Here is a 24107-nt window from a genome sequence, read left to right as displayed (position 1 = left end):
GCTCCAACACAGCTCCTGAGTCAGCAGCACACAGCAGCAAACACTGCCACAGTGTACATTGTGTGCATTTCCTCCTCCACTCACTCTCAGAGCTAGAAAAACTCCAAAAAGCAGGGTTAGGAACATCATGGCCTGCAGGCTGGGTTTTTACAGGAACAAGATGACTACAGCAACAAAGCAAGGAGGACATGACTAATAAAATATTTAAGAGGGCAAAGAGATCGTACCACACCCACCTGCCAAGCCCAGAGGTGATTGCTTTGACAAACACCAAGCAGCCAGCACAGAGCTGAGACTCACTAGCATTTGGCAAATTGTCCAGCCCATGGGACATGGCAGCAGAAACCCACTGAGGAACCTTCTCACTGTGGCTGGAGAGCCCACTACGTGCATTGCAAGTTTTCATCTCCTTCTCTGCTTCCACACCTTCTCAAACCCACACCACCCTAACTGCCTCAAGCAGATGCACACACTCTATTTCCAAATTACCTGAAAACACCAGCTATCCTAGGAAAAGGAGGAATCTTCTACTTAAATACATATTGAGAAGCCACAGAGTAGTATTGCAGACATATGTGGACTTGGGCTGCTTGTGCAATGCAATCTGTCTGCAGTCTGTAGAGCCTGCAGTCAACTTCAGGAGCCTGATCCTGAGCCCAGAGCTGACAGAAACCCTTCACTGAACCCACAAGCTGTGCTATTCCTGCAGTGCACCACAGCCTCCTCTCACATCATGCCAGTCACCAGAAACACTCAGATAATGTCTGTGAAATAGAAAAGTGGTCTTCAGAAGAATACTGTTTCTGTTTCAGAAAAATATGGATAAATGAGGAAATAATTGATAAGATGATGGGGATGATCACATTAAAGGCTGATAGAACATGTTTTTATAGAGGGATAGCACTAGTATTTCACCTATACACATCATCACCTCCCTGCCCCTCTATGCAGGAGTATCTTCAGCATCTGCTCAGAAGCAGGAGCAATGCAGCCCTGTGCAGCTGCTGCTACTGTCCAGTTCAAAAAGCCCCCAAAAAGCTGAGCAAAAGAAGTCCAAAACTTCCAAATCTGGCACCAGTTTTCCAGCAATTCACTGCAGAGTCTCATTCACATCATCACGACAGGGCCAGGCTGTGCTGGTGCTTGCTCTGCAGTGAGACCAGAGGCAGAGGGAGACCCCAACCTGAAATTCCCAGGGCACCAAAGGCAGTGGGGAGCCCTGCCTGCTCCCAGGGCATCTGGGTGGCTCTGCTGCTCCCAGAACAGCAGAGGCACACGCAGTGTTGGCCAGTATTAGGCTGTGCATCTGTCCAGCAGGACTGAAATCCTTTGCTTTTCCTACCCCACAGGAGTGGTGCAAGGATTACTTCATGTATATTCAGCACCGTTTTTCAAAGCACTGCACAAGAGCCAAACCCTTCCATTTTTTTTCATCTGTTCCTTGCTCTGTCACTCCCTCCTGACGGGATGTGTTTCTCCCCTCCTGAGAAACAAACAAGCACGAGGTCAGCAAGAGTGGGAGGTGGGAAGCACATTCCAGGCTCCTGCTCTTCTCTCAAACCACCAATGGCACCAAACCCTGCCATCCTCCTAGGGCTCAGCATCCTGGCCCCGTGATGCAGCCCAGGGTACACAGCAGGGTGTTTCACCTCATCTCATTTCCTCTTTGGGTTCAAGAAGCAAAACACGAGGGTGAAGTGACCAGAGCTGTGCAGCCTGTCTGTGCACCCACAGCAAGGCACAGGGACTCTGCACAAGCCCCACTTTGAAGCTCCCCTTTTTCAGACAAAATGCTGAGCAGCTGCTGCAGCCAAAGTCAACCCAGAGGATGTGGAGCTGATGCATCCCAACCCCCAGGGAACATGCCAAAGCCTTGGCACTCAGCCTTGGCATGAGGGGATGGTTCACATCCAAGTGCACGACAGCAGAGCTCGTGTTTGGTGCAAGTGCAGGCAAATCCCATGTGGGGCATTTCCTCCTGTGCACAGACTTGTTGAGCCAGAGCAAAAGGGCAATCCTGGAAGCAGAGCTCAGGTACAGGCAGCAGCCAGGTGAGGACGCGGATAAATCACTGCAGGGTGCTCTGAGGGGCATGGCTGGTCACAGTGCTGCTTACAAAACCCAAGAGAATCGGACAGGATTAAAGAAAAGGTATTAAAAACACAAACAAATCTAATCAGAGAGTGGCTTCCCTTGGCTCCAAAGCCTGACACCTGGACAGGCATGCAGATAACAAGAAGATCCACTACTCCATCTGAGAGCAGTGAAATCAGTGTTAGCATGAACATAAAATCCCCAGATGTTGTAAAAGCAAATTAAGATGAGTCACACATAAAATAAATTTTAAAAGGGCTGTTTTCAACACATTGCTTTGATAAGCTTAGGATGCTGTTAGGAAAATTACCTCAGTCTCAAGAGAAGCATACATGCAAGAACAGCCCACACCCCAAAATTTTCTGGGGTTTTATATATCAATTTTACTGAAGTGGGAGACAAAAACCCTATTATTTAATTTAGAGGAAAGTTCTTCAGTGAGATTGACATCAGTAAGTCTGAAAAAGGCTTTGAAATCAGATAAGGGAATCATTAATTTTTATCATGACAAATTTTGCATCACTTCCCACAGATGCTGACACTACATAGAGTATCTTTTACAGTAAGGATCATCAGCTGCACTGGCACTGCACACAAGCCAAATTACAGCTCCAGTTCTCCCCCAGGATTTCTGTCAGGAACTCTATGCATCACATGGCCACTAGAGTTTAAGCCAATGGAGTTCTAGTCCCTGACTTGTGAAACTGACATTAAGGCAATGACAGAAAAGGAAGCATAGAAAAAGCAATGTAGCTATGACTTTCCACTAGGTTTCAAAGTGCTGATGGTTTGCCTCCTTGATGTTGCTGCGTAAGAACTGCATCACAGGCACCAGCACTGCCTAGGAAAGATGTTTGCTTCTCCACCTAGAAATGGGTTTCAGCAGAACCACCCTCCCTGTGCACCACTAGGCAGGTCTTCACCTATTAAGTTGCCCATAGCAACTAAAAGGTTATGAATGTGCTCAAATAAAGCAGAAATCCACAGGGAGATGTTCCACAAATGCTTTAAACATTCCGCTTGGCATGAAACAAAATTCCCAGAGTTTTTGTCCTTACTAGTCATGAACAGGAAGCCTTACTACAGGTAGCTGGCTTGACAGAGCACAAGCCTTGAATGAATAAGAAAAATACCACTATCATGGTGTGGGTTGGTGGAAGGGGGTTGGATTTTTTCCCTGGTTTTTTTCCTTCTTTTTGGCAAGGAAGTTCAAAGAGTAACACCATTTTTCTGAGGGAAGGCACCAGTTATAAGGCAGAAATTATTGGGATCAGAGGATGATACTCAGAATGTCAGCAGCTGCTAAACACTGACTGCACACTGTTACTTTGCAGAAATACTGCAAAGTATTTCACATCACATCAGGACAATGACCATCAGGTCCCTGGAACGCAGGTTATGTACCTTCCAGCTTCACCCACAGCTCCAGCTCCAGAAACATGGAATCAGTTCAGGCTGTCTGCAAGGGAAACACCTCTGGCAGAGGGCGTTGGGGGGTTACTGAGGGGTTTCTGGGGGGTTTTCTCTGCAAACTGAGTGCAATTTTCAGAATTATACTGTGTAACATTAAAACAAAAACATCCTTTTCCCAAATCAAATAGAAAAAAACACCAAAACAAGACAGGAAAAGCACAGGTGAACCAAAACTGGAGAGAATCTACGCTGCCATCCAGGATTCTCTGTCTTGGGAACTGGCCATAACCACTGTGCGCACACACCAGAGAGAACGTTATGGGGGACCAGACCTGTACGGCTCGGGAGAGCTGGCAGAGGGGGCACACCTGGGATGCTCGGGAGTGTGGAAGCGCGGGTAACCCTTCGGAGAGGGCGGTTCGGGCGGTGCCTACCTGGATGTACGCACGCTGCAGGTAGCTGTAGGGCACCCTGCGCTGGAAGTCGGCGCGCACCTCCTCGGCGGCGCGGTGCCGGGACACGGCGCCCAAGCGCGGCTCCTCGCAGCGCCGCACGCACTCTGCGCGCCGCAGCACCGAGCCGAAGAACCGCAGGTCCCCTCCGGCACCCGGGCCCGGCTCCTCCAGCCGCACCTGCGCTCGGCACAGCCGCCGGCACCGCAGCCGCGCCGCCCGCAGCTCCCGCCGGCTGCGCAGCGCCCGCTCCAGGCACCGCGCCGCGCCCGCGAAGTCGCCGCCGTAGTACGCCTCCACCCCGCTGGCGTAGAGCGCATCGAAGGGCTCCAGCGGGCCGCCCTCCGCCGCGCACCCGCCGCCCGCCGCCGGCAGCAGCAGCAGCGGCAGCAGTAGCGGCAGCAGCCGGGCTCCCCCGCGCCGGCTGCCGGGGGCCATGCCCGCCGCGCCGGGGGCAGCGCGGGGCGATGGGGCTCGGGATGCGGAGGGTGCAGGGATCCCGCCGCGCAGGGCAGCTCCGGGCAGTGCGGTCCGTGCAGCGGATCCCGGCGTGCTGGGATGCGGGGTCCGCGCCGTGCAGTCCGCCCGGCGGGCTCCGTGCGATGGATGTCGGTATAATGGGACGCGGGGTCCGTCAGCGGGAGCGCGGCTCGGTGCGGCGGGCGCCGGGGGCCGTGCGCGGGGCTGGGCTGCGGTGGCGGCGGGGCCGCGGCTCCATGCACGCCCGGCCTGTGCCGCCTCCCGCGCCGCCGGCACCTCTTAAAGGGCCCCGCGCCGCCGGCCCGGCCCGCCCCGCCCGGCCCCGGCCCGGCCCCGCTCCCCCCGCAGCGAGCCGGGGGCGCGCAGGGGGCGCGGCGGCCGCCAGGGCTGCTCCGAGCATCCCCGGCCCCGCGGCCGCAGGGGCTGGTCAGTGACGTCGGGAAATGTGAATCGTCCCGCGGTGATGTCAGAGGCAGAGTTTGCTCCCGCTTCTCCCTCCGCGCTCCGCACCTCCTCCCGCCGCCCCGCATCCCCGCGCGGGCGGCATCATTCAAAGGATGCTTGGTGTTGTCTCCCTGCCAGGCTGCTGCTTGGAGCCGTTTTTCGCTGGGTTCTCCACCCCGCTAGCCTTTTCTTACCCCGGCACCCTCCTGCCTTCGGGAATTCTGCAAAATAAATAATCTGGGATGGGCACAGTGAGTGGCTGGCAAAGCTTTTTCAGGTCCCAGCTGTGTGTTTGTCTCGATTCCTCCAAGATTTCTTTCTTCCAATGCTGCAATGCCCTGCCCTGCCAAAAATGTTACTTTTTTTTTTTTGCATGAATTTTAATGCTTTCTTGTGACGAGACGCTTGGCAATGCATACTGGTGACACACGAAAAAAATATCTTAGTTGGCATTTTAAATAATCTCAGCGTTGAACACCTGTCACCAAGAAGTATTTCATATTAACACAGTTAATTTGGCTGAAATCAGCTGTTCCTGAGTGAGGGGGAGTGACCAAACCCTGGGTTTGGCTAGGTGCTTTACTGTAAGATGTGCTGGGCTCTGCTGCTCCAAAGGCTGTGTGTACAGCACTGTTCTCAGTAGGGTTTTTCACAAAGCATTGTGGCCTTATTTCTTTCAGACATTTCAGGAATATCTCCACAGATATTGCCTATCTTCTCATAGACAAAAACAGCTGGAAATGGGAGATGCTTGAAATCCACTTGGTCCAGACTCTGTTGCTGCAATAAGCCAGATGTTCCTCACAGTCATGCTGTGCATCCCCCTCTGCTGCTCCAGTGACTTTGATCAAATCATGCCTTGTTTATACTGCTGTGTCCTGGATCAGAAACAGGGCTAAACAGCCTCTCATCAGGCAAATGATCAGATTATGGAGTCAGTTTACCACGGTTTCACATAAAGGAAGTTTTTTTTCCACATGACTAGAGATTACTAGAGTTCTTGGTGAAGATCTTTCCCATCTGGCAAAGATTTCTTTTACAATTGTCCTTGTTGCTTTCTTGCAAATTGGCACAAAATGTTTTAAAGGTTTGGGTGTCCATCCACCCTTCTGCCTGCCAGGCTGGCATGCTGGGGAGGGTATCACAACAGGAGAACCCAGCCCTGAAGGGGTATCTGCAGTGGAAGGGGTACATGCTGTAACCATTTGCCTGTGCAAAACAAAGGTCTCAGGTCCAGATAAAGCCTTTTGCACAGAAAGTTTATCAGCACTCCTCTGGGAGCAGAGGTGACATTATAAGAGGGCTACTTAAACCTTCTCAACGGCTCCAGAGGTGCCACTGGTGACTGCAGAAGTTTAGAGCTGGGGAGAGCTCTGCCCCAAATCACAGGGATAGAATGCCTGGGAATGTTCTGGGTGAATGTTCTGAATGGTACATCTCAGCTGATCTGTTTGCAGAAGTGCTGTACCCAATTCCACATGGCTTCCAAGTCAGCAACATCTCTGCACATGCAGTGGTAACTGAGGCCCTGCATAGGAAGCAATGCAGAAAGTACCCAAGTGACTGGAGAGAGAAAGAAGTCAAACAAAATGTTTTATTTCACACTGCTGTATGTTCTGGTCCAGATCTTTATTTTCATTAAAAGTCATTTTTAAAACAGTGAAGAAAAAGTTATTTGTTCTGACCCATCCTGCTGCCCTTCTAGCAGGGTTTTCCCTGTAGGCACCCACTCACTTTAGGGCCAGACACCAGACTGCCACCACCCCACTTGGCAGCCTCCCTGCCTGGAGTCACACTGTCTTTGTTCACAGACGTTTGGCTTTCCCTCACTGTGGTGGTCTGTTGTTAGCTAATTGCAGCAAAGAGCTCAACAAGAGTTGGCACATACAAGGCTCTCAATCCAGTGTATCTCTCTGACATTCAGGGCAGTTGCTTGAACAACCACTTTCAGTTTTATGAGCCTGCTCACTGCCAGAGCAGCAAGCAGATGGAAAGAAGTTTGCTGGTTCCTTTATTGTCTTGTTCTTGCAGAAGATCTGCACCATAACATCCAGCAGTGCTGCTGCTGCAGCCATCAGCATCACAGGCAAGGTAGGCTCTCCTCCACGGAGCTAGAAAGGAACTGGCTTTGCTTCCAAAACAAATATAAAGAGAGGGTTTCACCCAGCACAGCAATTACTGGTTTAGGATGTTACAACTCTGAATCAGGCCCCAAGATGCATGAGATATCCCTCATGCCTTTAATGAAAGGAATAATTCTAAAAATGTAACAACTCAGCCCGTGTTCAGATGTTGATCCTGGCCCCTGTGCAGTTGTTTTGAAAAACCTTTCCTACGTAAATTGGTTCATCTGAAGCTTTTTTTTTTTTGCTTGAAAACTCTGATATGTGAGTCAAACCACTGATGATTTGGCAAGAAGATAAGAGCAAAACTTAAAATGCCTTTCAAAATGGTTTTCCAACGTGCACTGTACTAGCAGACCTAGGTTTCAAGCTCTCTTTGTTTCATTTGTAGACTTGCTTTCATATTTATTATGGACAAACTTTATAATTCCAAATCAAACACAGATGACCTCTTCAGCCATGTGCCTTAGCGAGATAGAGAGCTTTGAATCAGATGGAAAAGTACAACATACCCTTAATTAGAAGGTGTTGGCTTTTGCCTTATGTACAAAAGGGCAAGTTAATTGAAAATTGAAAAACTAATCCATTAGTTAAGTACTTCACAATTTAGACCCAAATCTGTACTGGAAGTCCATAGAATGCCTCCATCTACCCAACACCTGTTTTATTCAAGAAGGTGTGACAGTGGTTGTGAATGTCAGTAAATGTCAGGAAATTAATATCAAATGAAAAGATGCAATATTAATCATGCACCATATTTTGAGACTCTCCTTCCGGGAAAAATCCATCATCAGAGTTGTATAAAACGAGTCTGAGTTCGGGCAGAGTGAAAGGATGAGTGACCAAGGAGTAATTATCTCTGTAAATTTTAAATCTTGGTATAGCAAGATGTAGCACATTGCAACATTGTAGAACATGGATGAGAGAGCACAGGGTGCCTGCTGGGGATGCCTCTGCATCTGCTCCAGGTTCTACCTGTTGTTTCTTTGCTGGTGGCTCACAAATCTGCTTCCCCACAGCTGTCCCCTGTATGTTTGGGCCTGTCTCTGGTGCATTGCTCTGCATGGGTTGCTGATAACTTGAGGTCAGCACAGGTGAACAGGTCTTTAATTTTTATTCCAAAGCATTTTAACTTTTACTTCCTTCTAGCAATATTTCTGTTGGCTCAGGACCTGGGAGCAGCTATCACTTTCTCCCAGACATCTGACCTGTGATCAAATGCCAGCTGTTGTTATTTCATGAACTACTACCTCAAGAACCTGGAATGTCCTCTGTCCTAGCAGCCCTCTATCCTGACATTTCTCCAATGCATGGCCACCTCATATCTTGCTGATGACAGCCTTGTTTTCCTTAATGACTTCCTCTTGACATAACCTCTGCAGAAGCACAAAATGATTGCCAGCAAAGCTTTGCTTGCAGTGTTGCTCTAAGTGCCTGACCTGCTCTTGTATCCTCACACAGACTGTCAAGGTCATCTCATAACTTCCTTTGCAGCATCCAGCAAAGTTGCCTTGGCACAGGCTTGTCACCTTCTCTCTCTGCTGCACACCATTATTAATACCAGCCTTGACAGCTTGTTCTTTTCTCTGTCCTTGTCTGTCCTGTCTCTCTGCTGCATTTTATGGGATTTACTGTACCTCTGCCTGTTTGGGACAGGGTTTTCTGTTCTAGAATTTGCCATTGCTTCTCCAGTGCAGCACAAACCCAAACTAACTCCCCAAAGCCATCTCTGCAATCACTCCTCCATTGTACCTCCTGAAGCTTTGGACATGTGTGCTTTAGTTTGCACGCACTATGTGATACACAGAAGCCCCTGTGCTGCATCTGCTATAAAGACTTTAATACAAGAGCACAGACAGATACAACATAAGGCTTGCTGTTGGCACTCGACAGAGAAATACAATCCTATAAATCACATAAGCAGAGGATTCTTGTGTCTTCCCATGTGTAGGCAATGGTATGAGCCTTATTGAATTCCAAGTGCCTTCACACTTTTCTTACTTGGAAACTTCAACTTGACTGCTGTTGTAAATTAAAAAATGATAAAAACAAGTTCAAGAAGTTTAAAATACAGAACCAAAGGCACATTGGTGTCTTGAAGGAGTTGGCTCCATGCCTGTCACATTTGAGCTTGGATTTAAAATACTTCTACGGGCTATCTTATTTGGGATGACAACAATTAATAACACTAAAGAATTATTCCATTGTGCTCTACATACCGGTTTCGTCCACTGAAAGACAAATAGTTTTACATAGCTGGAGTTGCTGTTATGAACAGGAAGGCACCTATAAATGATATAAACTGGGAAAATTGAATCGGAGACTCATATGACACAGTTATTTTCAATGCATAGTCCAGAGTTAATGAGACGTGTGAATGGCTCCATTGTGCAACTGTCTGAACTTTAGCTGGGAGCTGTGGCAGTTCCAGAGCGTGAACAGGGTGCAATTCATGGCTGCTGTAATGGGACCGAAGTGGGTGACATTGCCAAAAGGATGGGTCAAGTGCAGAGCGTGCGCTCGCACAGCCGGAGCCTGGCTCAGCCCTGGAGCTCTCATGCATCAGTGCCTGGGGGTGACACAGCCTGCTGAGCTGGATTTGAGGGAGGTAGAGACACCAGTGACACTTCTGGCTGATCAACTGCAGCTCTCTGTGGTGGGCTGTGAGTGGAGAAGAAAGATGGGATGGCAGAGAGGCCACAGAGACCAAACCTCCTCTTCGCCCAAAATGAGCTTATGGAGATGTGTGTGTGTGCAGATGGAGAGGCACAGGCTCACATGCAGCTGGTGTGGACGTTTGCAGATTCACCTCCAGCTTCCCATGAAAATCCCGCCCTTGAAAGCCTTTGGGGTAAACATCAGGTGGATTTGATCCCCAGGTTTCCTTGTGCTGGCTGCAATGGGGCTGGCCTGAGCTGCCTCACCTCAGCTGAGTGAGGACTTGAGTGATGTGGAAGAATCAGAGTTTGTGAAAGTCAGATGTGGGCATTGAAGTGGGACAACAGGGAAATACTCAAGGGCCTCTCAAAAGCTATCTGAAGCAGCCTGTGTTTTTTTAGTAGAAATGGTAAATAAACCCTCAATAAATCAATATAACTACCCTTAATCCAGTATGGCCATATATTTCTTCTGTATGACCTCATGCTTATTTTTTGTATGCATTAATTTATAATCTGAGCACCTTGATGCTTTTCTTTTTTTTCTTCTTTTTTTTTTTTTTTTTTTGGGGGGTTTTTTGGGGTTTTTTGGTGTTTTGTTTTGTTTTGTTTTGTCTTTTTGGTTTTTGGTTTTTGGTTTTTGGTTTTGGTTCGGTTTGGTTTCGTTTTGTCATTCCTCTTACCAGCTCTTTTCTGGTTTCAAAATATCATTCAGGACTCAAAAGACATTTAAAAATAAGATTATGCAGAAGCCATGGGGCAGCTGAGCCAGCTCAGGTAGATGCTGCATCCCATCCAAAACATAATTTGCAAACAGCAAGGTTTTATTCAGAGAGCTTTCTGCCTGCATTGCCCAGCAATGAGAGACTGTGACTCCAAGAGTAAATATTTGTCTTCCCCACAGAGCCCTCCACATGAGCCAGACCCCAACTTATGGAAGGAAGAAGGAAATGTCAGGCAGGGGGAAGAGGCCCACAAGGAGGGCAGCCCAAGAGGAGAGAATGGAGATCTCTCACAGGGGGGAACCCAACGTCCTGCCTGGGAAACCTGAGGGGTGGAGAGAGCAGCAGGGGAAGCCCAGAAGGCAAAGCCCACTGAGGAAATGAAAAAACAGTCTGGCAATGGCAGGACACTCTCAGCAGGGAGGAGCTCCCTGGTTATCACCAGCAGGGATAACTGAGATCCATCCCCACCAGGACCACAGCAAACAGCTCTCACAAACACAGCAAAGCCTCTCACAGCAGTGGCATGGCAGAGGTGTAGGGGGGACCCCTGTGTTTTCAGCCTTTCCCAATTTTAATTTTATGATTCAGTGAAAAAGTGGGGGGCTGAGAGACCATGAAAGACATTAAGCTGACTTCTTTCACAAGCACTGGGTTCCCTGTGGCTCCCCTTTCCCAGTCCATCTTTCCTGTACATTAATGCAGTTCTGACTGAGCTGACCAAGAGGTGCAAATAACACCTACAGCCCCATCAGCTGCAGCACAAGGGAAAACAGAAGAAATTATGTATACTTAAGTATCAATTTGAATAGCTTTTGATCTCCTTAAAGACCTGCCCTGGTTAAAAATCAGAAACCTTCATGAGGGTGAAGTGCTTGCTGTTGGGGCAGATCACAGACACACTGCATGCAGAGAGGGAGGCCCAGAGGTGATTAAAACTACACTCCAGAGCACATTTGGCTGAATAGTTTTTACTGCAAGGTGTTAGGTTTATATGGCCACAGTTTTCATCCTAGAGAATCCCAAAATGTTCTGCTAATGCTATACACATAAAACTCACTTCACTACAGCTGCTAGGCAGACAGATTGCTGGCACACTGCTTCCCACCCAGATGTGGGAAGGGAATAACCAACCCAGGACATCTCAGCAAAATCCTGTCTTAAGGGAAATTACTCCTGGGAAAGGAAGCAGAACTGGAATTCTTAACATTTTGTGTAATGCGGAGTCCTCTGGGGGGTCTTGGTCAGTCTTTACAAATGTAATACTGGAGTCAGAATGCTGGAGCCAACTGTGTGGCCCTGGGGCAATGAGAGCAAACACAAAGGTTTCAGATCCTGCAATGGACCATGCCCAGATTCCCCGGGCAGTGGGTCCATAACACCTGCACTGCCATGCTTGGCACCAGCCTGGGAACACAGAGCACCAGGGGTACCCTCTGCCCCCCTCAGTCCATGAGAAACCTCCTCACAGGCAGCTCCAGCTGAATGAGGCAGCCGAGGTTCTGTGGCCAGCTCAGGTGTGCAGGAGATTGCAGCACCATTCTTCCTCTCATCCCATCCCCTGTGCCTGTGTCAATAACTGGGGAGAGCTGGATGCTGCACAGATACTCTGTAGGACCATTGCTGCTGGGGAAAGGGCTGGAAGGGGTGAATGGAGGAAGGAGACTTGGATTCATGTCATTATTTGCTGAACTACTGCAGGCCAGTGGAAAACATTCAGTTTGGAAAAGATCCTGCCAATCCAAGCAATGACATGTTCCCTCATTCTCTCTCTTTCCTTCTCTCCCCCATGGATAACATTTAGGCTTCATTAAAGCTGGACAAACCCCCTGCAGCAGCAAACTCACTCTGGTTTCACAGTGGTGTAAATTACAGAAAGACTGGGTATGGAAGCCATGGGATGTGGTGGAGCAGCAGTGTAAGGATATGGAGTGACTCCAGCTTGCTCCAGAACAGCACTGTGAGATCAGCTCTGCCTCAGGCTCCCCTGTGCCACCCTCTTCTGCCCTTCCAAGGGATGCCAGGCTCCAGGGCAAACAAGTGCCCAGCAGCAGTGCAGGCGCAGGGGGTGGCTGCAACATCAGCTGTGGGACATATGGCAGGAGCAGCAGATCCAGATGTGATAATGGAGAGGAGCAAACACCCTGTCTCATTGGAGTGTTCCGTGTAATTACAGAAGCTGCAGAGTAGAAAAATGGCCTCTGTGTTCCCTGTGGTGCAGCACTGTGTGAAAGCTGCTGTTTCTCTGGTTAGAGGCTGTTCCTCTGAGGGGAGCAGCAGAAAGCTCTGTAGGGAGCAGATTCCCAGCACACCACATGCTGGGCACCCAGGCAGGGAGGCAAGCAGCCTGAAATCACCCAGGCCAGAGGAGCAGCTCTCCTGCTCCCTGCAGGGGACACCCATTGCTGGCAGGTGAGCAGCCCAGCAGAGAGCACAGCCTGCTCAGTACAGCTTTAGCAGTTTCTCTGAGGCCTTTTTTTGGCTGAGGATGGACTGGGCGGAGGGAACAGATTTCAGCCTTACTGTAATCACTAAAAATAGACCCTAGTGTGCATTTGCTCCCTCTCTCCTGCATTGCATTACCTCTGGGACTTGTCCAAAAAAAGATTCTGGAGGGTAGCCAAGAGGAGATGATGTCTAAACACAGTAGCAAGGACTCAGTTTTCCTTAATTTTCTGGTTTCTGTTCCAGCTTTTAATGGAAAAGAAGTAAGGCACAGACAGTGCTGCTTTTGTATCAGCTCCTTGCATCGAAGGTCTCAGCTGTTAGAAATTAGGCTGTGGTTACTTCTCTGACCCCTGTCATTTCTGCAGAGAGCAGTGATCTGGTCTCACAAGCATCCCCTGACCAAGCCTGCAGGACTAGGAGTGAAATTTGCTCTGTGTGCCAGGTCAAGAGTGGTTTTTGAAGTATCTGTCCAGAGAAGGATAGCTAAAAGCCTCAGCAACCTTTTGCTGCCTTAATCCATCATGCTTTGACAAGCTGATGGCTCAAATTAGCTGGATCCTTCATGGAAGGAGAAAAGATGTTTCTCATGAGAAGTGGGATTTTAATGGCAGAAGAGATATGGGAAAGCTTTAATCTCACTACCAGGGTGTGTTTCTATTTAAGGAGATTCTGACCTTTTCTTGTCAGGAGAGATTGCTGTGAACCTGGCTTTGCAATGGGCTAGAGTGAGTATTTATTCCTTTAAACAGCTCCATTGTTGTAAGCCAGGAAGGTCACTCAGGGCAGCAGCTGCTGCAGGGGCACCCCAAAGCAAAGGTCACTTGCAGAGGATTAGCATTTGGCTGGGTGGAGATGCAGGCCTAAAAAGCATCTCAGCCCCTCAATATCTGTCCTTGGCCACAGCTGGGGGCACTCTGGGGGGACCAGCAGGGATAATAATGCTGTGATTGACTCCCAGCTTTTAACCAGCACATGCTTGGGTTTGCTGGGCTGATGGGTTTAGAGCAGGGGATGCACTGGGGAGTGTGTTCTTGCTGGCTCCAGCTGCAATCCAGGGCAGTATTGCTGCCCCAGAGTGAGTCTCCACCATCCTTTTTGCCATCCTGTGCTTCAGGGCCTCAGTTTGGTTGGCATCTCCAAGGGCAAAATTGAGACTTTATTTTTAGGTGGTGCCTCTCTGCACTACCAACAGCAACACTCACAGCACAAACTGCTGCATAGAGCAAAACCTAAAGCTCAGTGTTGTTGTGGCATTTCCCACTGGAACAGCCAGCAGAAACCCTTTTCTGCTGATGATTAAAGTGCCGTGTGAGAACAAGAAGAGGGATCTACTCCACTTTGGGCTCAGACCTCTTCTTGCCACTTTGGTCACCACAGAGCTTGAAATATCTCCTCCCCTGAACAGGGAGGCCAGAGCATCCTTGTGGCCAGGAGGTCTTTGAAGCTCAAGACTCAAACTGAAGTAAGACACATGGCAAGACACTTCTGAGGGAACAGGGCTCTTCCCTGCCACAGTCTCCTGAATTCTCCTTTGCCACTACAGAAGAAGCAGGCAAAGCAACAGGAGCCCACCCTGAGGGCTCGAGGATGCTCTCAGCCCTTGAACAGAGATGCCAGAGCTGTTCAGAGGGCAAAAGGTCAGCACAGCCTTCAGAATTCTCTGAATGCCAGTGTGGAAAATGCCCTCAAATGCTTGAGCCCTGCAGCAGAGTGGGTAAAGAGGCAATTCCTTACATCAGAGGGGGTTCTCCAGCATTCCACACCACCAGGCAGGGCTCAAAGGGTGACAGAGCCCAGAGAGAAAAGAAATAAGGGGTTGGTGGGCTATGTGATCAAACCTTTGGACGCCTTAATGAGTAATCAATCTGTTGTTTCACAGACAGCACCCTGTCTTGGGACAAATCCTGCTGATACATTACAGGATTTGCAAACACATCTTGTGCTGATTTTCCAAACTTCTGGGAAAAGGAGAGTGTATCGGGGATTCTGTACCCAGTTAATTTTATGGAGTGCATTGAGTAAGGGTGGATTTATTTTCTGAGCTAGACTTGGTTTCAAACCTGGCTTTGTGCTTCTTCATTGAGGAGGCAGGGTACTGTTTTATTGCCTTGTGTAAATTGCTTGTTGTTTTATTGAAGCATAAAAACACTTGGCAAGGCCACAGCGTCCCATTATCTTTCAATTGGGTGGGCAATAATTCCTTAAACAAACACAAAACCTTATTAAACCCTCAAATACCTGGAAATCCAAAAAAACATAAGAACAGAGACACCCAATATGCTGCAGGTAACAAAGAAATGAATGTGCTGTTTAACTACTGAACACAATTAGACCTGGAAAACCACCTTGAAAGCTGAAATAAAAGCATGTCTGATGTTAGCACTGTTTCCTTGTGTTTCTCTTTGCTTCTGTGTCTGCCTCTAAGCCTGCTACACTGCTGGTTATGAGCACTGAGCAAATCCCAAGGAACTGCTGATATTCTGCTTCCAGATGAGTTTGGAGGTATTAATTCAGCAGGGAGAGGTGGCAAAGGGGAGGCTGGCAGAGATCCCTGTATTTGCTCAGCAGCTGGAGACGGATGTGTGCCAGAGCAGGACCCTGCACCAGGGCTGTTGTGGTGTCCCTTTGAACACACACAGCATGGAGACCAAGCCATCAGCTCACCCCCTTCTGCAGCAGCCCTGCTTCTGTGAGAGCTGACCTCATCCCAGAAAAACCTCAGCACATTCAGGAATTTGTGAGTCATCCCTGGGAAGCCTTTCTCCCTCTGCAGTAACATCTGAGCAGAATAGCTCACTCTGCACTGGCCAGAGCTTCCCTACCTGCTAGGGCTTCAGGGGATTTTCCCCAACTCCATGAAAGCAGCTTGCAATCAGGGTCCTGTGGTGTATCAGTGGCACCTGGAGTGGCTGTGCCCACAGCTTTTTCCTCCAGCTCCTCCTTGCCCAAAGAGCAGCATCCTGGTGGAGATGGAAGGACAGCCCCAGGCCAGGGGATGGCTCATGGACAACACAGCAGCCAGAGACAGACCCTGAGGAGAGGAGAAAGCAAATTCCAGCTGTGATGGCAGTGCTGAGGGTTAACATTGACATCAGGGTCAGCACAGGTAGCAGCAATCCTGGGCCCCTCCCAGGGCTGTGGTTTTGGTGCCCTCCCTCAAGCCCCAGCTGCTCTAACACTGTCATTCCTTTGGGCTCCTGTCCTCAGCATGGCACAGCTCCAGCCAGAGGACACCTGGCAGCAAAGAAACCAGCTTGGAGCATTGCTCCCAGGCATGAGGCATCAGCAAGACCTGCTAGGAGCACTCTGCTCCAGTGGAAGTGAGATTTGTCAAGCTCATGGTGGTCAGGTTGACAGGAACACCAAAGGTCTGTGGCCTTCCTCCTCCCTCAGCAGCCATGGCAGGGCTCTGCAGGACATCAAACATCCCAGAGGTCCCAGAGGACCCAGCCCTCACACCTGAAGATGTAGCTGAAGACTGGAGAAGGACTCATGTAAAACCAGTATTCAGCTCTGGGACAAACTTGACAGGAAGAAATAACCAGCAAGTAGAGACCCCAAAGTAAAACAACTGGGGAGGTACCAAACTGCCCATCAGCTGGGGCTGGGTGTTCCCTAATTCATGCTGTGTCCATCCCACAGGGGGATGGACACTTTCCACAGGGGGAACAATGCCTGCTAAAGGAGCCCAAGGGAGGTGTTTGGTTTTCCAGGGAGCCCAAGGGAGGTGTTTGATTTTCCAGGGAGCTGGAGCCAGCATTTTATGTTTATGTTAAGGAAACCCCTGAATATCTCAAGCCATTCCCATGTGCAGAGAGGCCCTGCTCAGTCAGATGTCTTCCCCAAATGTAGCATTTAGGAAAAAGGAGGCTAATTCCTGCTCTCCAATGGGAGAATGGTGTGGAAGGAGCTCGGACAGCTGGAGGAAATGGCAGTAAAGGCATGAGGAATTCTCATAAATCATCTGCGACCATTTGGATGCTTCATTTTATGCTTATGCCAACATGCTCGCTCTCTGGGCCAAACATCACTGATTTTGTTGGAGTTTCCCCAATGAGGCTTGGCTGGGATAAAATGGGACCTTTTTTCTTTAACTGTGTGTCCACTTTTTCATCACAAAACATCACAGGAACTCATTCTTTCCCATGCTGCACCCCCAGCTTCGCAAGCACACAAACATTCCTGTGCGAATAGAATGAGCTTCTGTGCTCAAAAAAGCAATACTTGAGGTTTTCCTGTGTCCAACCCAAAAGCTGTGTCAAGGCTGGGTTTCTTCTGCCCTGAACAATGAGCAGGGTCAACACAGAAGTGGCCGGAGTTAGCCCCAAATACAAGAGAAAGCAGCTGATGCCAGCAGTGCTTCATCTCTGCAGAGGTTTGGCCATGGAGATTTCCTCTGCACCTAGCACAGAAAACCTGAAGTCTGGGACATTTCAGTGACATTCAGCAATGTGACACCAGACAATGAATTCTTGCATCTGTGAGCTCCTCTCAGCATGTCAGGGAGAAAGTGCCAGGAAGGCACCCATGGATGCAGCCCAGCCTCTTCTCCCCCAGGCCTCCAACCATCCTGGTTGGCTTGTTTTTGTCTTAGCTACATTTTCACTCCTTCATCCAAACAGCTTGGACAGAAAAGACCAAGCTATCCCTCCCTTAAACGTGTTCTGAGCTGTATTTTTGTCATGTATCAGCGCTACCTATTTATTTCAAAAAGGTTCTGCTGATTTCCTGTGAGCTGAGTGCTCTTCAGGAGATCTCCAGGGCATATTGTCATTTTTCACTCTTCCTTCCTCTTTCCCCCTCAGCACTGGGGTTTGCTCACACCACAGGGTAGGTGTTCATGTCCTATGAAACAATTTCATCCTTTGTTTTCGCCTCTTCAGCTTGTAGCTTCAGTGCAAGTGTTTAAATACTGCTCTGAGGACACAACTTCACTTTCAGCTTCTCTCTGTTTTGTGCTGTCTCTAAATGCTGCTCTGACATTCATTAATTTCTTTGTGCAAGAAATAAATACCATTAGTTCCATGTTAGCTATATAAAATTAATCCACACAAAATGAAAATTAAATATAGCAACAAATTTTGGTGTGCCTACTGGGGCATCAATGTGCTGATTTTTCAGAGTATGGCATATTTGTCCTACCTAGAGCACAATTTAATATTAACATCAGCCATATCAGTGAGCATCTACAAGCCCCATCACACTGAGCTACAACACCTGTGACTTGTCCAGTTTGGGCAAAGCAGAAAAGCTCCCACTCAAAGTGGGCACTCCCTGCCAAACCTCCAGGCTTGGGCAGCACTTTGTTTTCACAACAAACCAGAGGCAAGAATGCACAGAACTGCATATCTGTCCCAAATCTTGGCAACAGAGAACAGGACAATTACAGCTGAAACATTTCAAAACCATAGAAATGCCTGAGATGGACAGAGCACAGGGACACCTTTAGCTCAGAGTGCTCACAGAGACACAGGACAAGGTCTGGGAGCCAGAATTGCAGGTGTGCCCCCAGCCCATGCTCAGTGCCTGTAGGGACAGCTCTGCAGGCTAACCCTGCTGATGGATGGGGTCCTGCATCATTGCCAAGCCCTGGCACCTCTCCCAAGCCAGATGTGCCTGTGCTGCCGGGACAGAGCCTTGAGGAGCATGGCTAAGGCTCATTAAAAGCAGCATGAGCAGGAGATGGCAGTGGAGCCGGGTGCAGCCTCTGCATTCTCCTCCTCTGAGGGTGAACAGAAGCCCAGAGGGATTATTTTCAACATCAACAACTATTTACTGGTCTGGGAGGGACTCTGCAGGGTTGTGGCACAAGCTTTGCTGCCCCAGCATCCAGCCCCTGCTCCAGTGAATAATTAGAGAGTAACTGCTGGAAACAGGGAGAAAACCATGCAGAGTGGCAGAAGGGGGTGTGCAGCATACTGAGCTGGGCCAAGCTCCTGTGTGAGAGTGGCTCTGTGCCCAGACAGGGCTCGATGGGAGATGCACAAACAACTGTGCTGCCCTGAGCCCTTGGCATGGATGCAGAGGCACCGTAGGACTGGACAAGCCGTTTTCCCCTGAACTGCAAAACCACTTCTGGCCACTCTCTCTCATTTGAAATAGCAAGTGTTTGAGTGCTGGGCAAATTCCAGCCTGGAGAGCTTCATTATGCCCAGTTAAATGGTCATGGTGGGTTTTAATTAAGCTCATAATTCTTTTTGATTGCGTGCTCCTGGCATTTGTGCAACATCGCCAGACACTAATAGACAAGTGTGAGATGGAAGGTGGGGAGCTCTGAGCTCCCTATGGCCATGCTGCAATTGTCATTGTTAGGGCACCTTGCACAGCCAGGTAAGCTGTTCCTAAATCACCTGCACAGCAGATGTTTGCTGTTCTGACTGCGTCTGCCAGGATGGTCAACCTTCCCCAAGGAAATCTGAAGGGTCATGGCCACAGAGCAAGCTGTTAGGAATCCTGCTTGGACTCTTTGCTCTGCCTAGAAATAAGGAGAAAAGACAGCAAAAATGAAAGTATTGGGCTGGTTCATGTTTGACTCTCAGGTGCTTTGGTGGCATTGAGTGCAGCAAGGCAGAGTTCAGCAGTTTCCTGCACAGTCTGTGCCCTCCTTGCCCAGTGTCAGTGCTGGGCTCTCAGTGCTGCTCTCCTGAGTCCCTGGTTGGTTTTTCTGCTGGCACTGCCTGCAGCAGCCAGGCTGGGCACCCCCTGGGCAGGGGCAGCTGCTGTGTGGCACCACCAGGCTCTCTTTGCAGAGCAACACAACTCCTTCCTGATGCTCCTGGTTCCCATGGAGATCCCAAGGACATCACCACAACAGGGGCTTGAGATAACCCTTCCTCCTCCCATCCTGCACAGATCACAAACAACACAAGTAATGCCCAGCCACTGTGGGGCTCACAGCCCCACTTCCCAAGAGTAGCCTGTTTGCTGCATGGTACATTTGGGGCTGTGGAAAAATTTATGGAGTGTGCTTGTACTTGACAGCTTTTTCCAGGAGGGCTTTGAGTTGTTTTCCTTCCAAGAGTCTGCGTTCAGTTACAGCCCGGAATATGTGATCTCACAGTGTTTGTATTTATGCCTCTCACAAAAGCATTTTTACAGCACCAGTATCTATAGGTTACTGTGAGGCACCCAGGGAAGTCATTGCAGGGTCAGTTCAGGGTCTCCTACGTGCAGCACATCAGCTTGGCTGAGCACAGCCACAGCTGAAGCTGCTTTCTGGAGCTGGGAACTGAAGAAATACAAGCAGGGGATTTAAACTGTTGAAATAACACAGTGTGAAGGGAAAATACACTATAGGGAAAACACTCTCCTGGCTGGGGTCAGTCATGAGCATTTGATAATGGAAGGAGGATTTTCCATCACCTGTTCCCACATAAATTTCCATAGAGAGATACTTCTGTATCTAGTCCAAGATTCCAATATTCTCCAGGGAATATTCTCCCCACTACACAGGTGACACTCTAGTCACCTATCAGTGTGACAGAGGCTGTGAATTATCATTGCACCATGCAAGAGATTTGGCTCTTGCATGGAGAGCTCTTTTTGCCTCTGCTGAATCCCTTTTCAGAGAGAAAAGAGTAACCTTCCCTTACTGGAGGAAGGGAAATCAGGGCATCACAGACCAGAAGAGGTGCAGCAAAGGTTTGAACCTCAGCCTTTCACTCAACCTTGCAGCCTTCCCTGGCTGGTTGAGAAGGAGGAGACACAGCCTTTGTGAGCTGAGTGCACGGAACACCCATGATGTGGGACAAAAGCAGCCCATGGACACTGTGGAACTCCTGGAATCTCCATCTCAAAGGTCCTCCTGCAATGAGCTCTGCTGCACACACAGATGTGTGACTTTGGGAGTGGGACTTGACCCTTGCCATGTCATGGCAATGGATTAAACACAGGCCTTTTGGGTAATCTGGCTCATTTGCCAGATAAGATCTTTGCTCAGAACAGAAATACCAGGCTGCATATTCCCACAACCAACTGGGGTTAAGAAACATCTTCATTTTCAAACTGATCCTTCCACTGAGGCAGTTCCCAGCGCTCCAAATTCCCAAAGCTTTTAAGAAAAAATGTTTCCTTTTTCCCTTATTCAGGACTTTGCTGCTGTTGTTGGGTTTGATCTGTTTTTATGGGACACCTGAGTGATAACACAGCCATTTCCAGAGCTCACTGCTGCTGAATGTTTTATCCTGTGGAAAACCTAAGCCTTCCTTTAGTCATTAAGGCAATCGAATTTATTCTGCCAAATAGCTCAGAGGCATTCCAGCACCCACTGCAAGTGGTGGTAGCTTTCCCACTGACTTCAGTGTGTACAAAATATTCCCAAGACTGGAAATCCCAAATTACCTGCATCTGTTCTGCACATTTCTGAAGCCTTCCAGCTACTAACAAGACCATCGTGTTGGAAGAAAAAGTACAGTTCTATGAAACATTAGTGAGAATGTGTGTCTCAGCCTGAGTCCTGCTCTACTCCAGTTGATTGGAAAACTGCCATAAATAAATCAGGATTTGGCCTGACAAGTGTACTGGAAATCAAGGCCAGCTTCAGCATGCTGCATGTGCAAGGAGCAGCCCTTGGCTTGGGCTTCATGGCAGGGTTTTATCCAATGTTATGGTTTCTATGGCTGCCCCAGAGTTTGGGTGTTTGTCCACAGCCCCTTGTCCTCATCTGCTTGGCCAGGATGGGTGCAGGGGGGAGAATGAGGATGCAGTGCCCTGTAAAGTGGGACAGTGAGAGCGGCTTCCCTTTCTCCTTGGAACGGGAGGCAGGGCAAGAAGGAGAGTATGGGAGTGCTGAAGTGCAGGACTGTACAGGCTGTATTTTGGGAGCTGGGGGGGTAGCAAGCAAGCAAGGGGTTTGTATTGCAGAAGAAGTTTGGGATGCAGTGAGATGCAGTGAGATCCTGGGCAAATCCCTTCCTCCATCCTGGGCGAACTCCTGCCTCCATCCTGGGCGAATTCCCGCCTCCATCCTGGGCGAGCTCCTGCCTCCATTCTGGGCGAACTCCTGCCTCCATCCTGGGCAAATCCCTTCCTCCATCCTGGGCGAACTCCTGCCTCCATCCTGGGCAAATCCCTTCCTCCATCCTGGGCAAATCCCTTGCTCCGTCCTGGGCGAGCTCCCGCCTCCATCCTCCGCGCGGTCCCTCGGCCGAGCCCCGCTGACAAACGCCGCTATCCAGCCGCCCAAATGAGCAGCACACGGGGTCTGGGTGCGATGCGGGGCAGTTTCGGGGTGCTGGGCTCCCTGTAGCCGCAGGCACGGTGCGCTGCAGGGCAGGATTTGGGGGGAAATCCCGGGATTTCGGGATGGGATCCCGGCACGGGCTCCGCTCCTCGGGCCCGCAGTGCGCCGGGCCCGCAGCGCCGCCTGCCGGCCGCTTCCCGCCACTGCAGGCTCCGCGGATTCTCGGGGGTGCGGGACAGATCCGCAGGGATCCCGCTCGCTTCGCCACCTTCCCCAGCCCTCTGCTTCCTCACCGCCCTCTCCTGATGCCTTTGGTGCTAGCTTTCATGTTTTCCAGATCCTGTATTGCATTATTATTGGATTCTGTACACTACTGATACCCTTGTACGTCAACAAATTTGCTTGTTAACTGACACTTGCTTTTATCTATTATTTTTAAACAAAGTGCTTGAATTTTATGTATCCATCTACCCTCAAAATTTATCACAATCCCTCGGGTGAATTTCTGCTGCTTTTCTTTTGGGACTTGCACAGCCCACTGGGTAGGACGGCTCTGACAGGAGTGGGAAGAAAAATTTCTTTGTTCTGCTGGCAGCCAGTCATTCAGCCAGGTGAGCAATGTGTGAGCTACTGCCAGATCAGCATCTCATGAAACCCTTCCATGAAAGGGGTATTACATGGAGCCTATGTTCCTCAGGAAGGAGTCTCAAAACTCAGACATGCTCTTCCAAATGCTACTTATGATCATCAGATTCAAATGCAGCAGCTCAAGTGACAGAACAGCCACAGTAGGTCAAGGAAGCCTACAGAAGGAATATAGGTCGGTGCCTCAAATTTGGAGATGCTTCAGAAGACCAAGGAGTTGTACTGCAGACAGCAGCACTTACAGTTAGGCACCTATATGGTAGCAGAAAAGAAAGGGCAGAAGAATAAAGGCACAGGCATTCTATACTGCATTCTATGTGACTTTCAACTTCATATAAAGTGTTAGCACTTTATATGCTAAAAAATCAGGGCGACACATATGTGTTTTTATACATAAAAAACAGATATGTGTCACTCTGATTTTTTTAAGATTTTCTAAGCCTTCTGATGTTTACATTCTTGTAGCAAACTTTCTCACAAACTTTCTGTAAATAACTTATTGCTTTGCATTCTTTTATGGAGGAGGAGAAATTTGATGGACTCTTGGTTTGTCCAGTGTCATGGGAGAAGTGGCACTTTCACCCTCCAATCCCCTGTCACTTTTGGAAAACTATAAATGTTGGAGTCAGAAAATAAACTTCCTTTTTCTTCACCTTGAGAACAGTGGTGTGTGCACTTGTGTTGTTTCATGTCCTATAGTGACATATATATATATAAATATACATATATGTCACTATAGGATATATATGTATGTATATATGTATATGTAAATATACATATATGTACATATTTGTATCTCCTCACAGTTCAGTTACACAAAACAATCCTTTTCCAGCCTGAGAACCAAGGATATCACTTGGTTCAGCAGCTTCAGGCTCAAAAAGAACAAACAATAGCAAGCTGAGGAGAGCAAACTGGGAGGATGGGACTTCATAACCTGAAGCTGTCGTTGGACATTTAACCCCAATATGGAAATGGATCAGAACGTGTAAAAGTGCAAAAACTCATGATTTGGAGTTCATCTTGGCCAGGCTCTTGTGCTGCCCAAGGTGTATTCTTTGAGGGCCTTTTCATAAATACCTACTTTATTCCTTTAACTCTACCTAGCCTCTGTTCTAGGCAACTTCACAAGGCATCACTCCTAGCTCTGAAATGCTCCAGGCAGGCTCTGCTCCTGACAGGGCTGCTGAAATTTACCATGTGGGAATGTGTGAGTGATGCTCTCTATGTGCTTCCTGCCAGCTTACTCAGGATGGAGAGCTTGCAAACCTGCAGGTGAAGCCAGTCCAACACCAGCCCAACTGTGCCAAAAAAGGCACCAGGTCCAGGGACCTGCAATCCAGGCGTTGGTCTCTGCATCAGATACGTGAGCTGATGAAAGAACTGCACTTGCCTGCTAGAAAAATGAATGGGATCACAACAGCTGATTTCACAGAGACTGGTGTGTC

General features: G+C 48.9%; 1 protein-coding gene across 3 annotated transcripts in view; it reads right to left on the bottom strand.

The window, feature by feature from the left end:
* P3H2 (prolyl 3-hydroxylase 2) overlaps positions 1-4680 on the bottom strand; it is a 64059-nt gene extending 59379 nt beyond the window's left edge. For all 3 annotated transcript variants that reach the window (XR_010441407.1, XM_064721120.1, XM_064721121.1), the window contains exon 1: positions 3942-4680. Coding sequence is in view for 2 of the 3 variants with exons in the window: in XM_064721120.1 (XP_064577190.1) it covers positions 3942-4397 (456 nt within the window). In the remaining variant the exon portion in view is untranslated. The remainder of the gene's footprint in view (positions 1-3941) is intronic.
* Between the last annotated feature and the right edge of the window lie 19427 nt (positions 4681-24107).

The sequence above is a fragment of the Zonotrichia leucophrys genome, chromosome 9, assembly GCF_028769735.1.
Source record: "Zonotrichia leucophrys gambelii isolate GWCS_2022_RI chromosome 9, RI_Zleu_2.0, whole genome shotgun sequence".
Classification (NCBI taxonomy): Eukaryota; Metazoa; Chordata; class Aves; order Passeriformes; family Passerellidae; genus Zonotrichia; species Zonotrichia leucophrys.
Note: the sequence above shows the minus strand (reverse complement) of the source record. Positions and strands in the feature narration are given on the sequence as shown.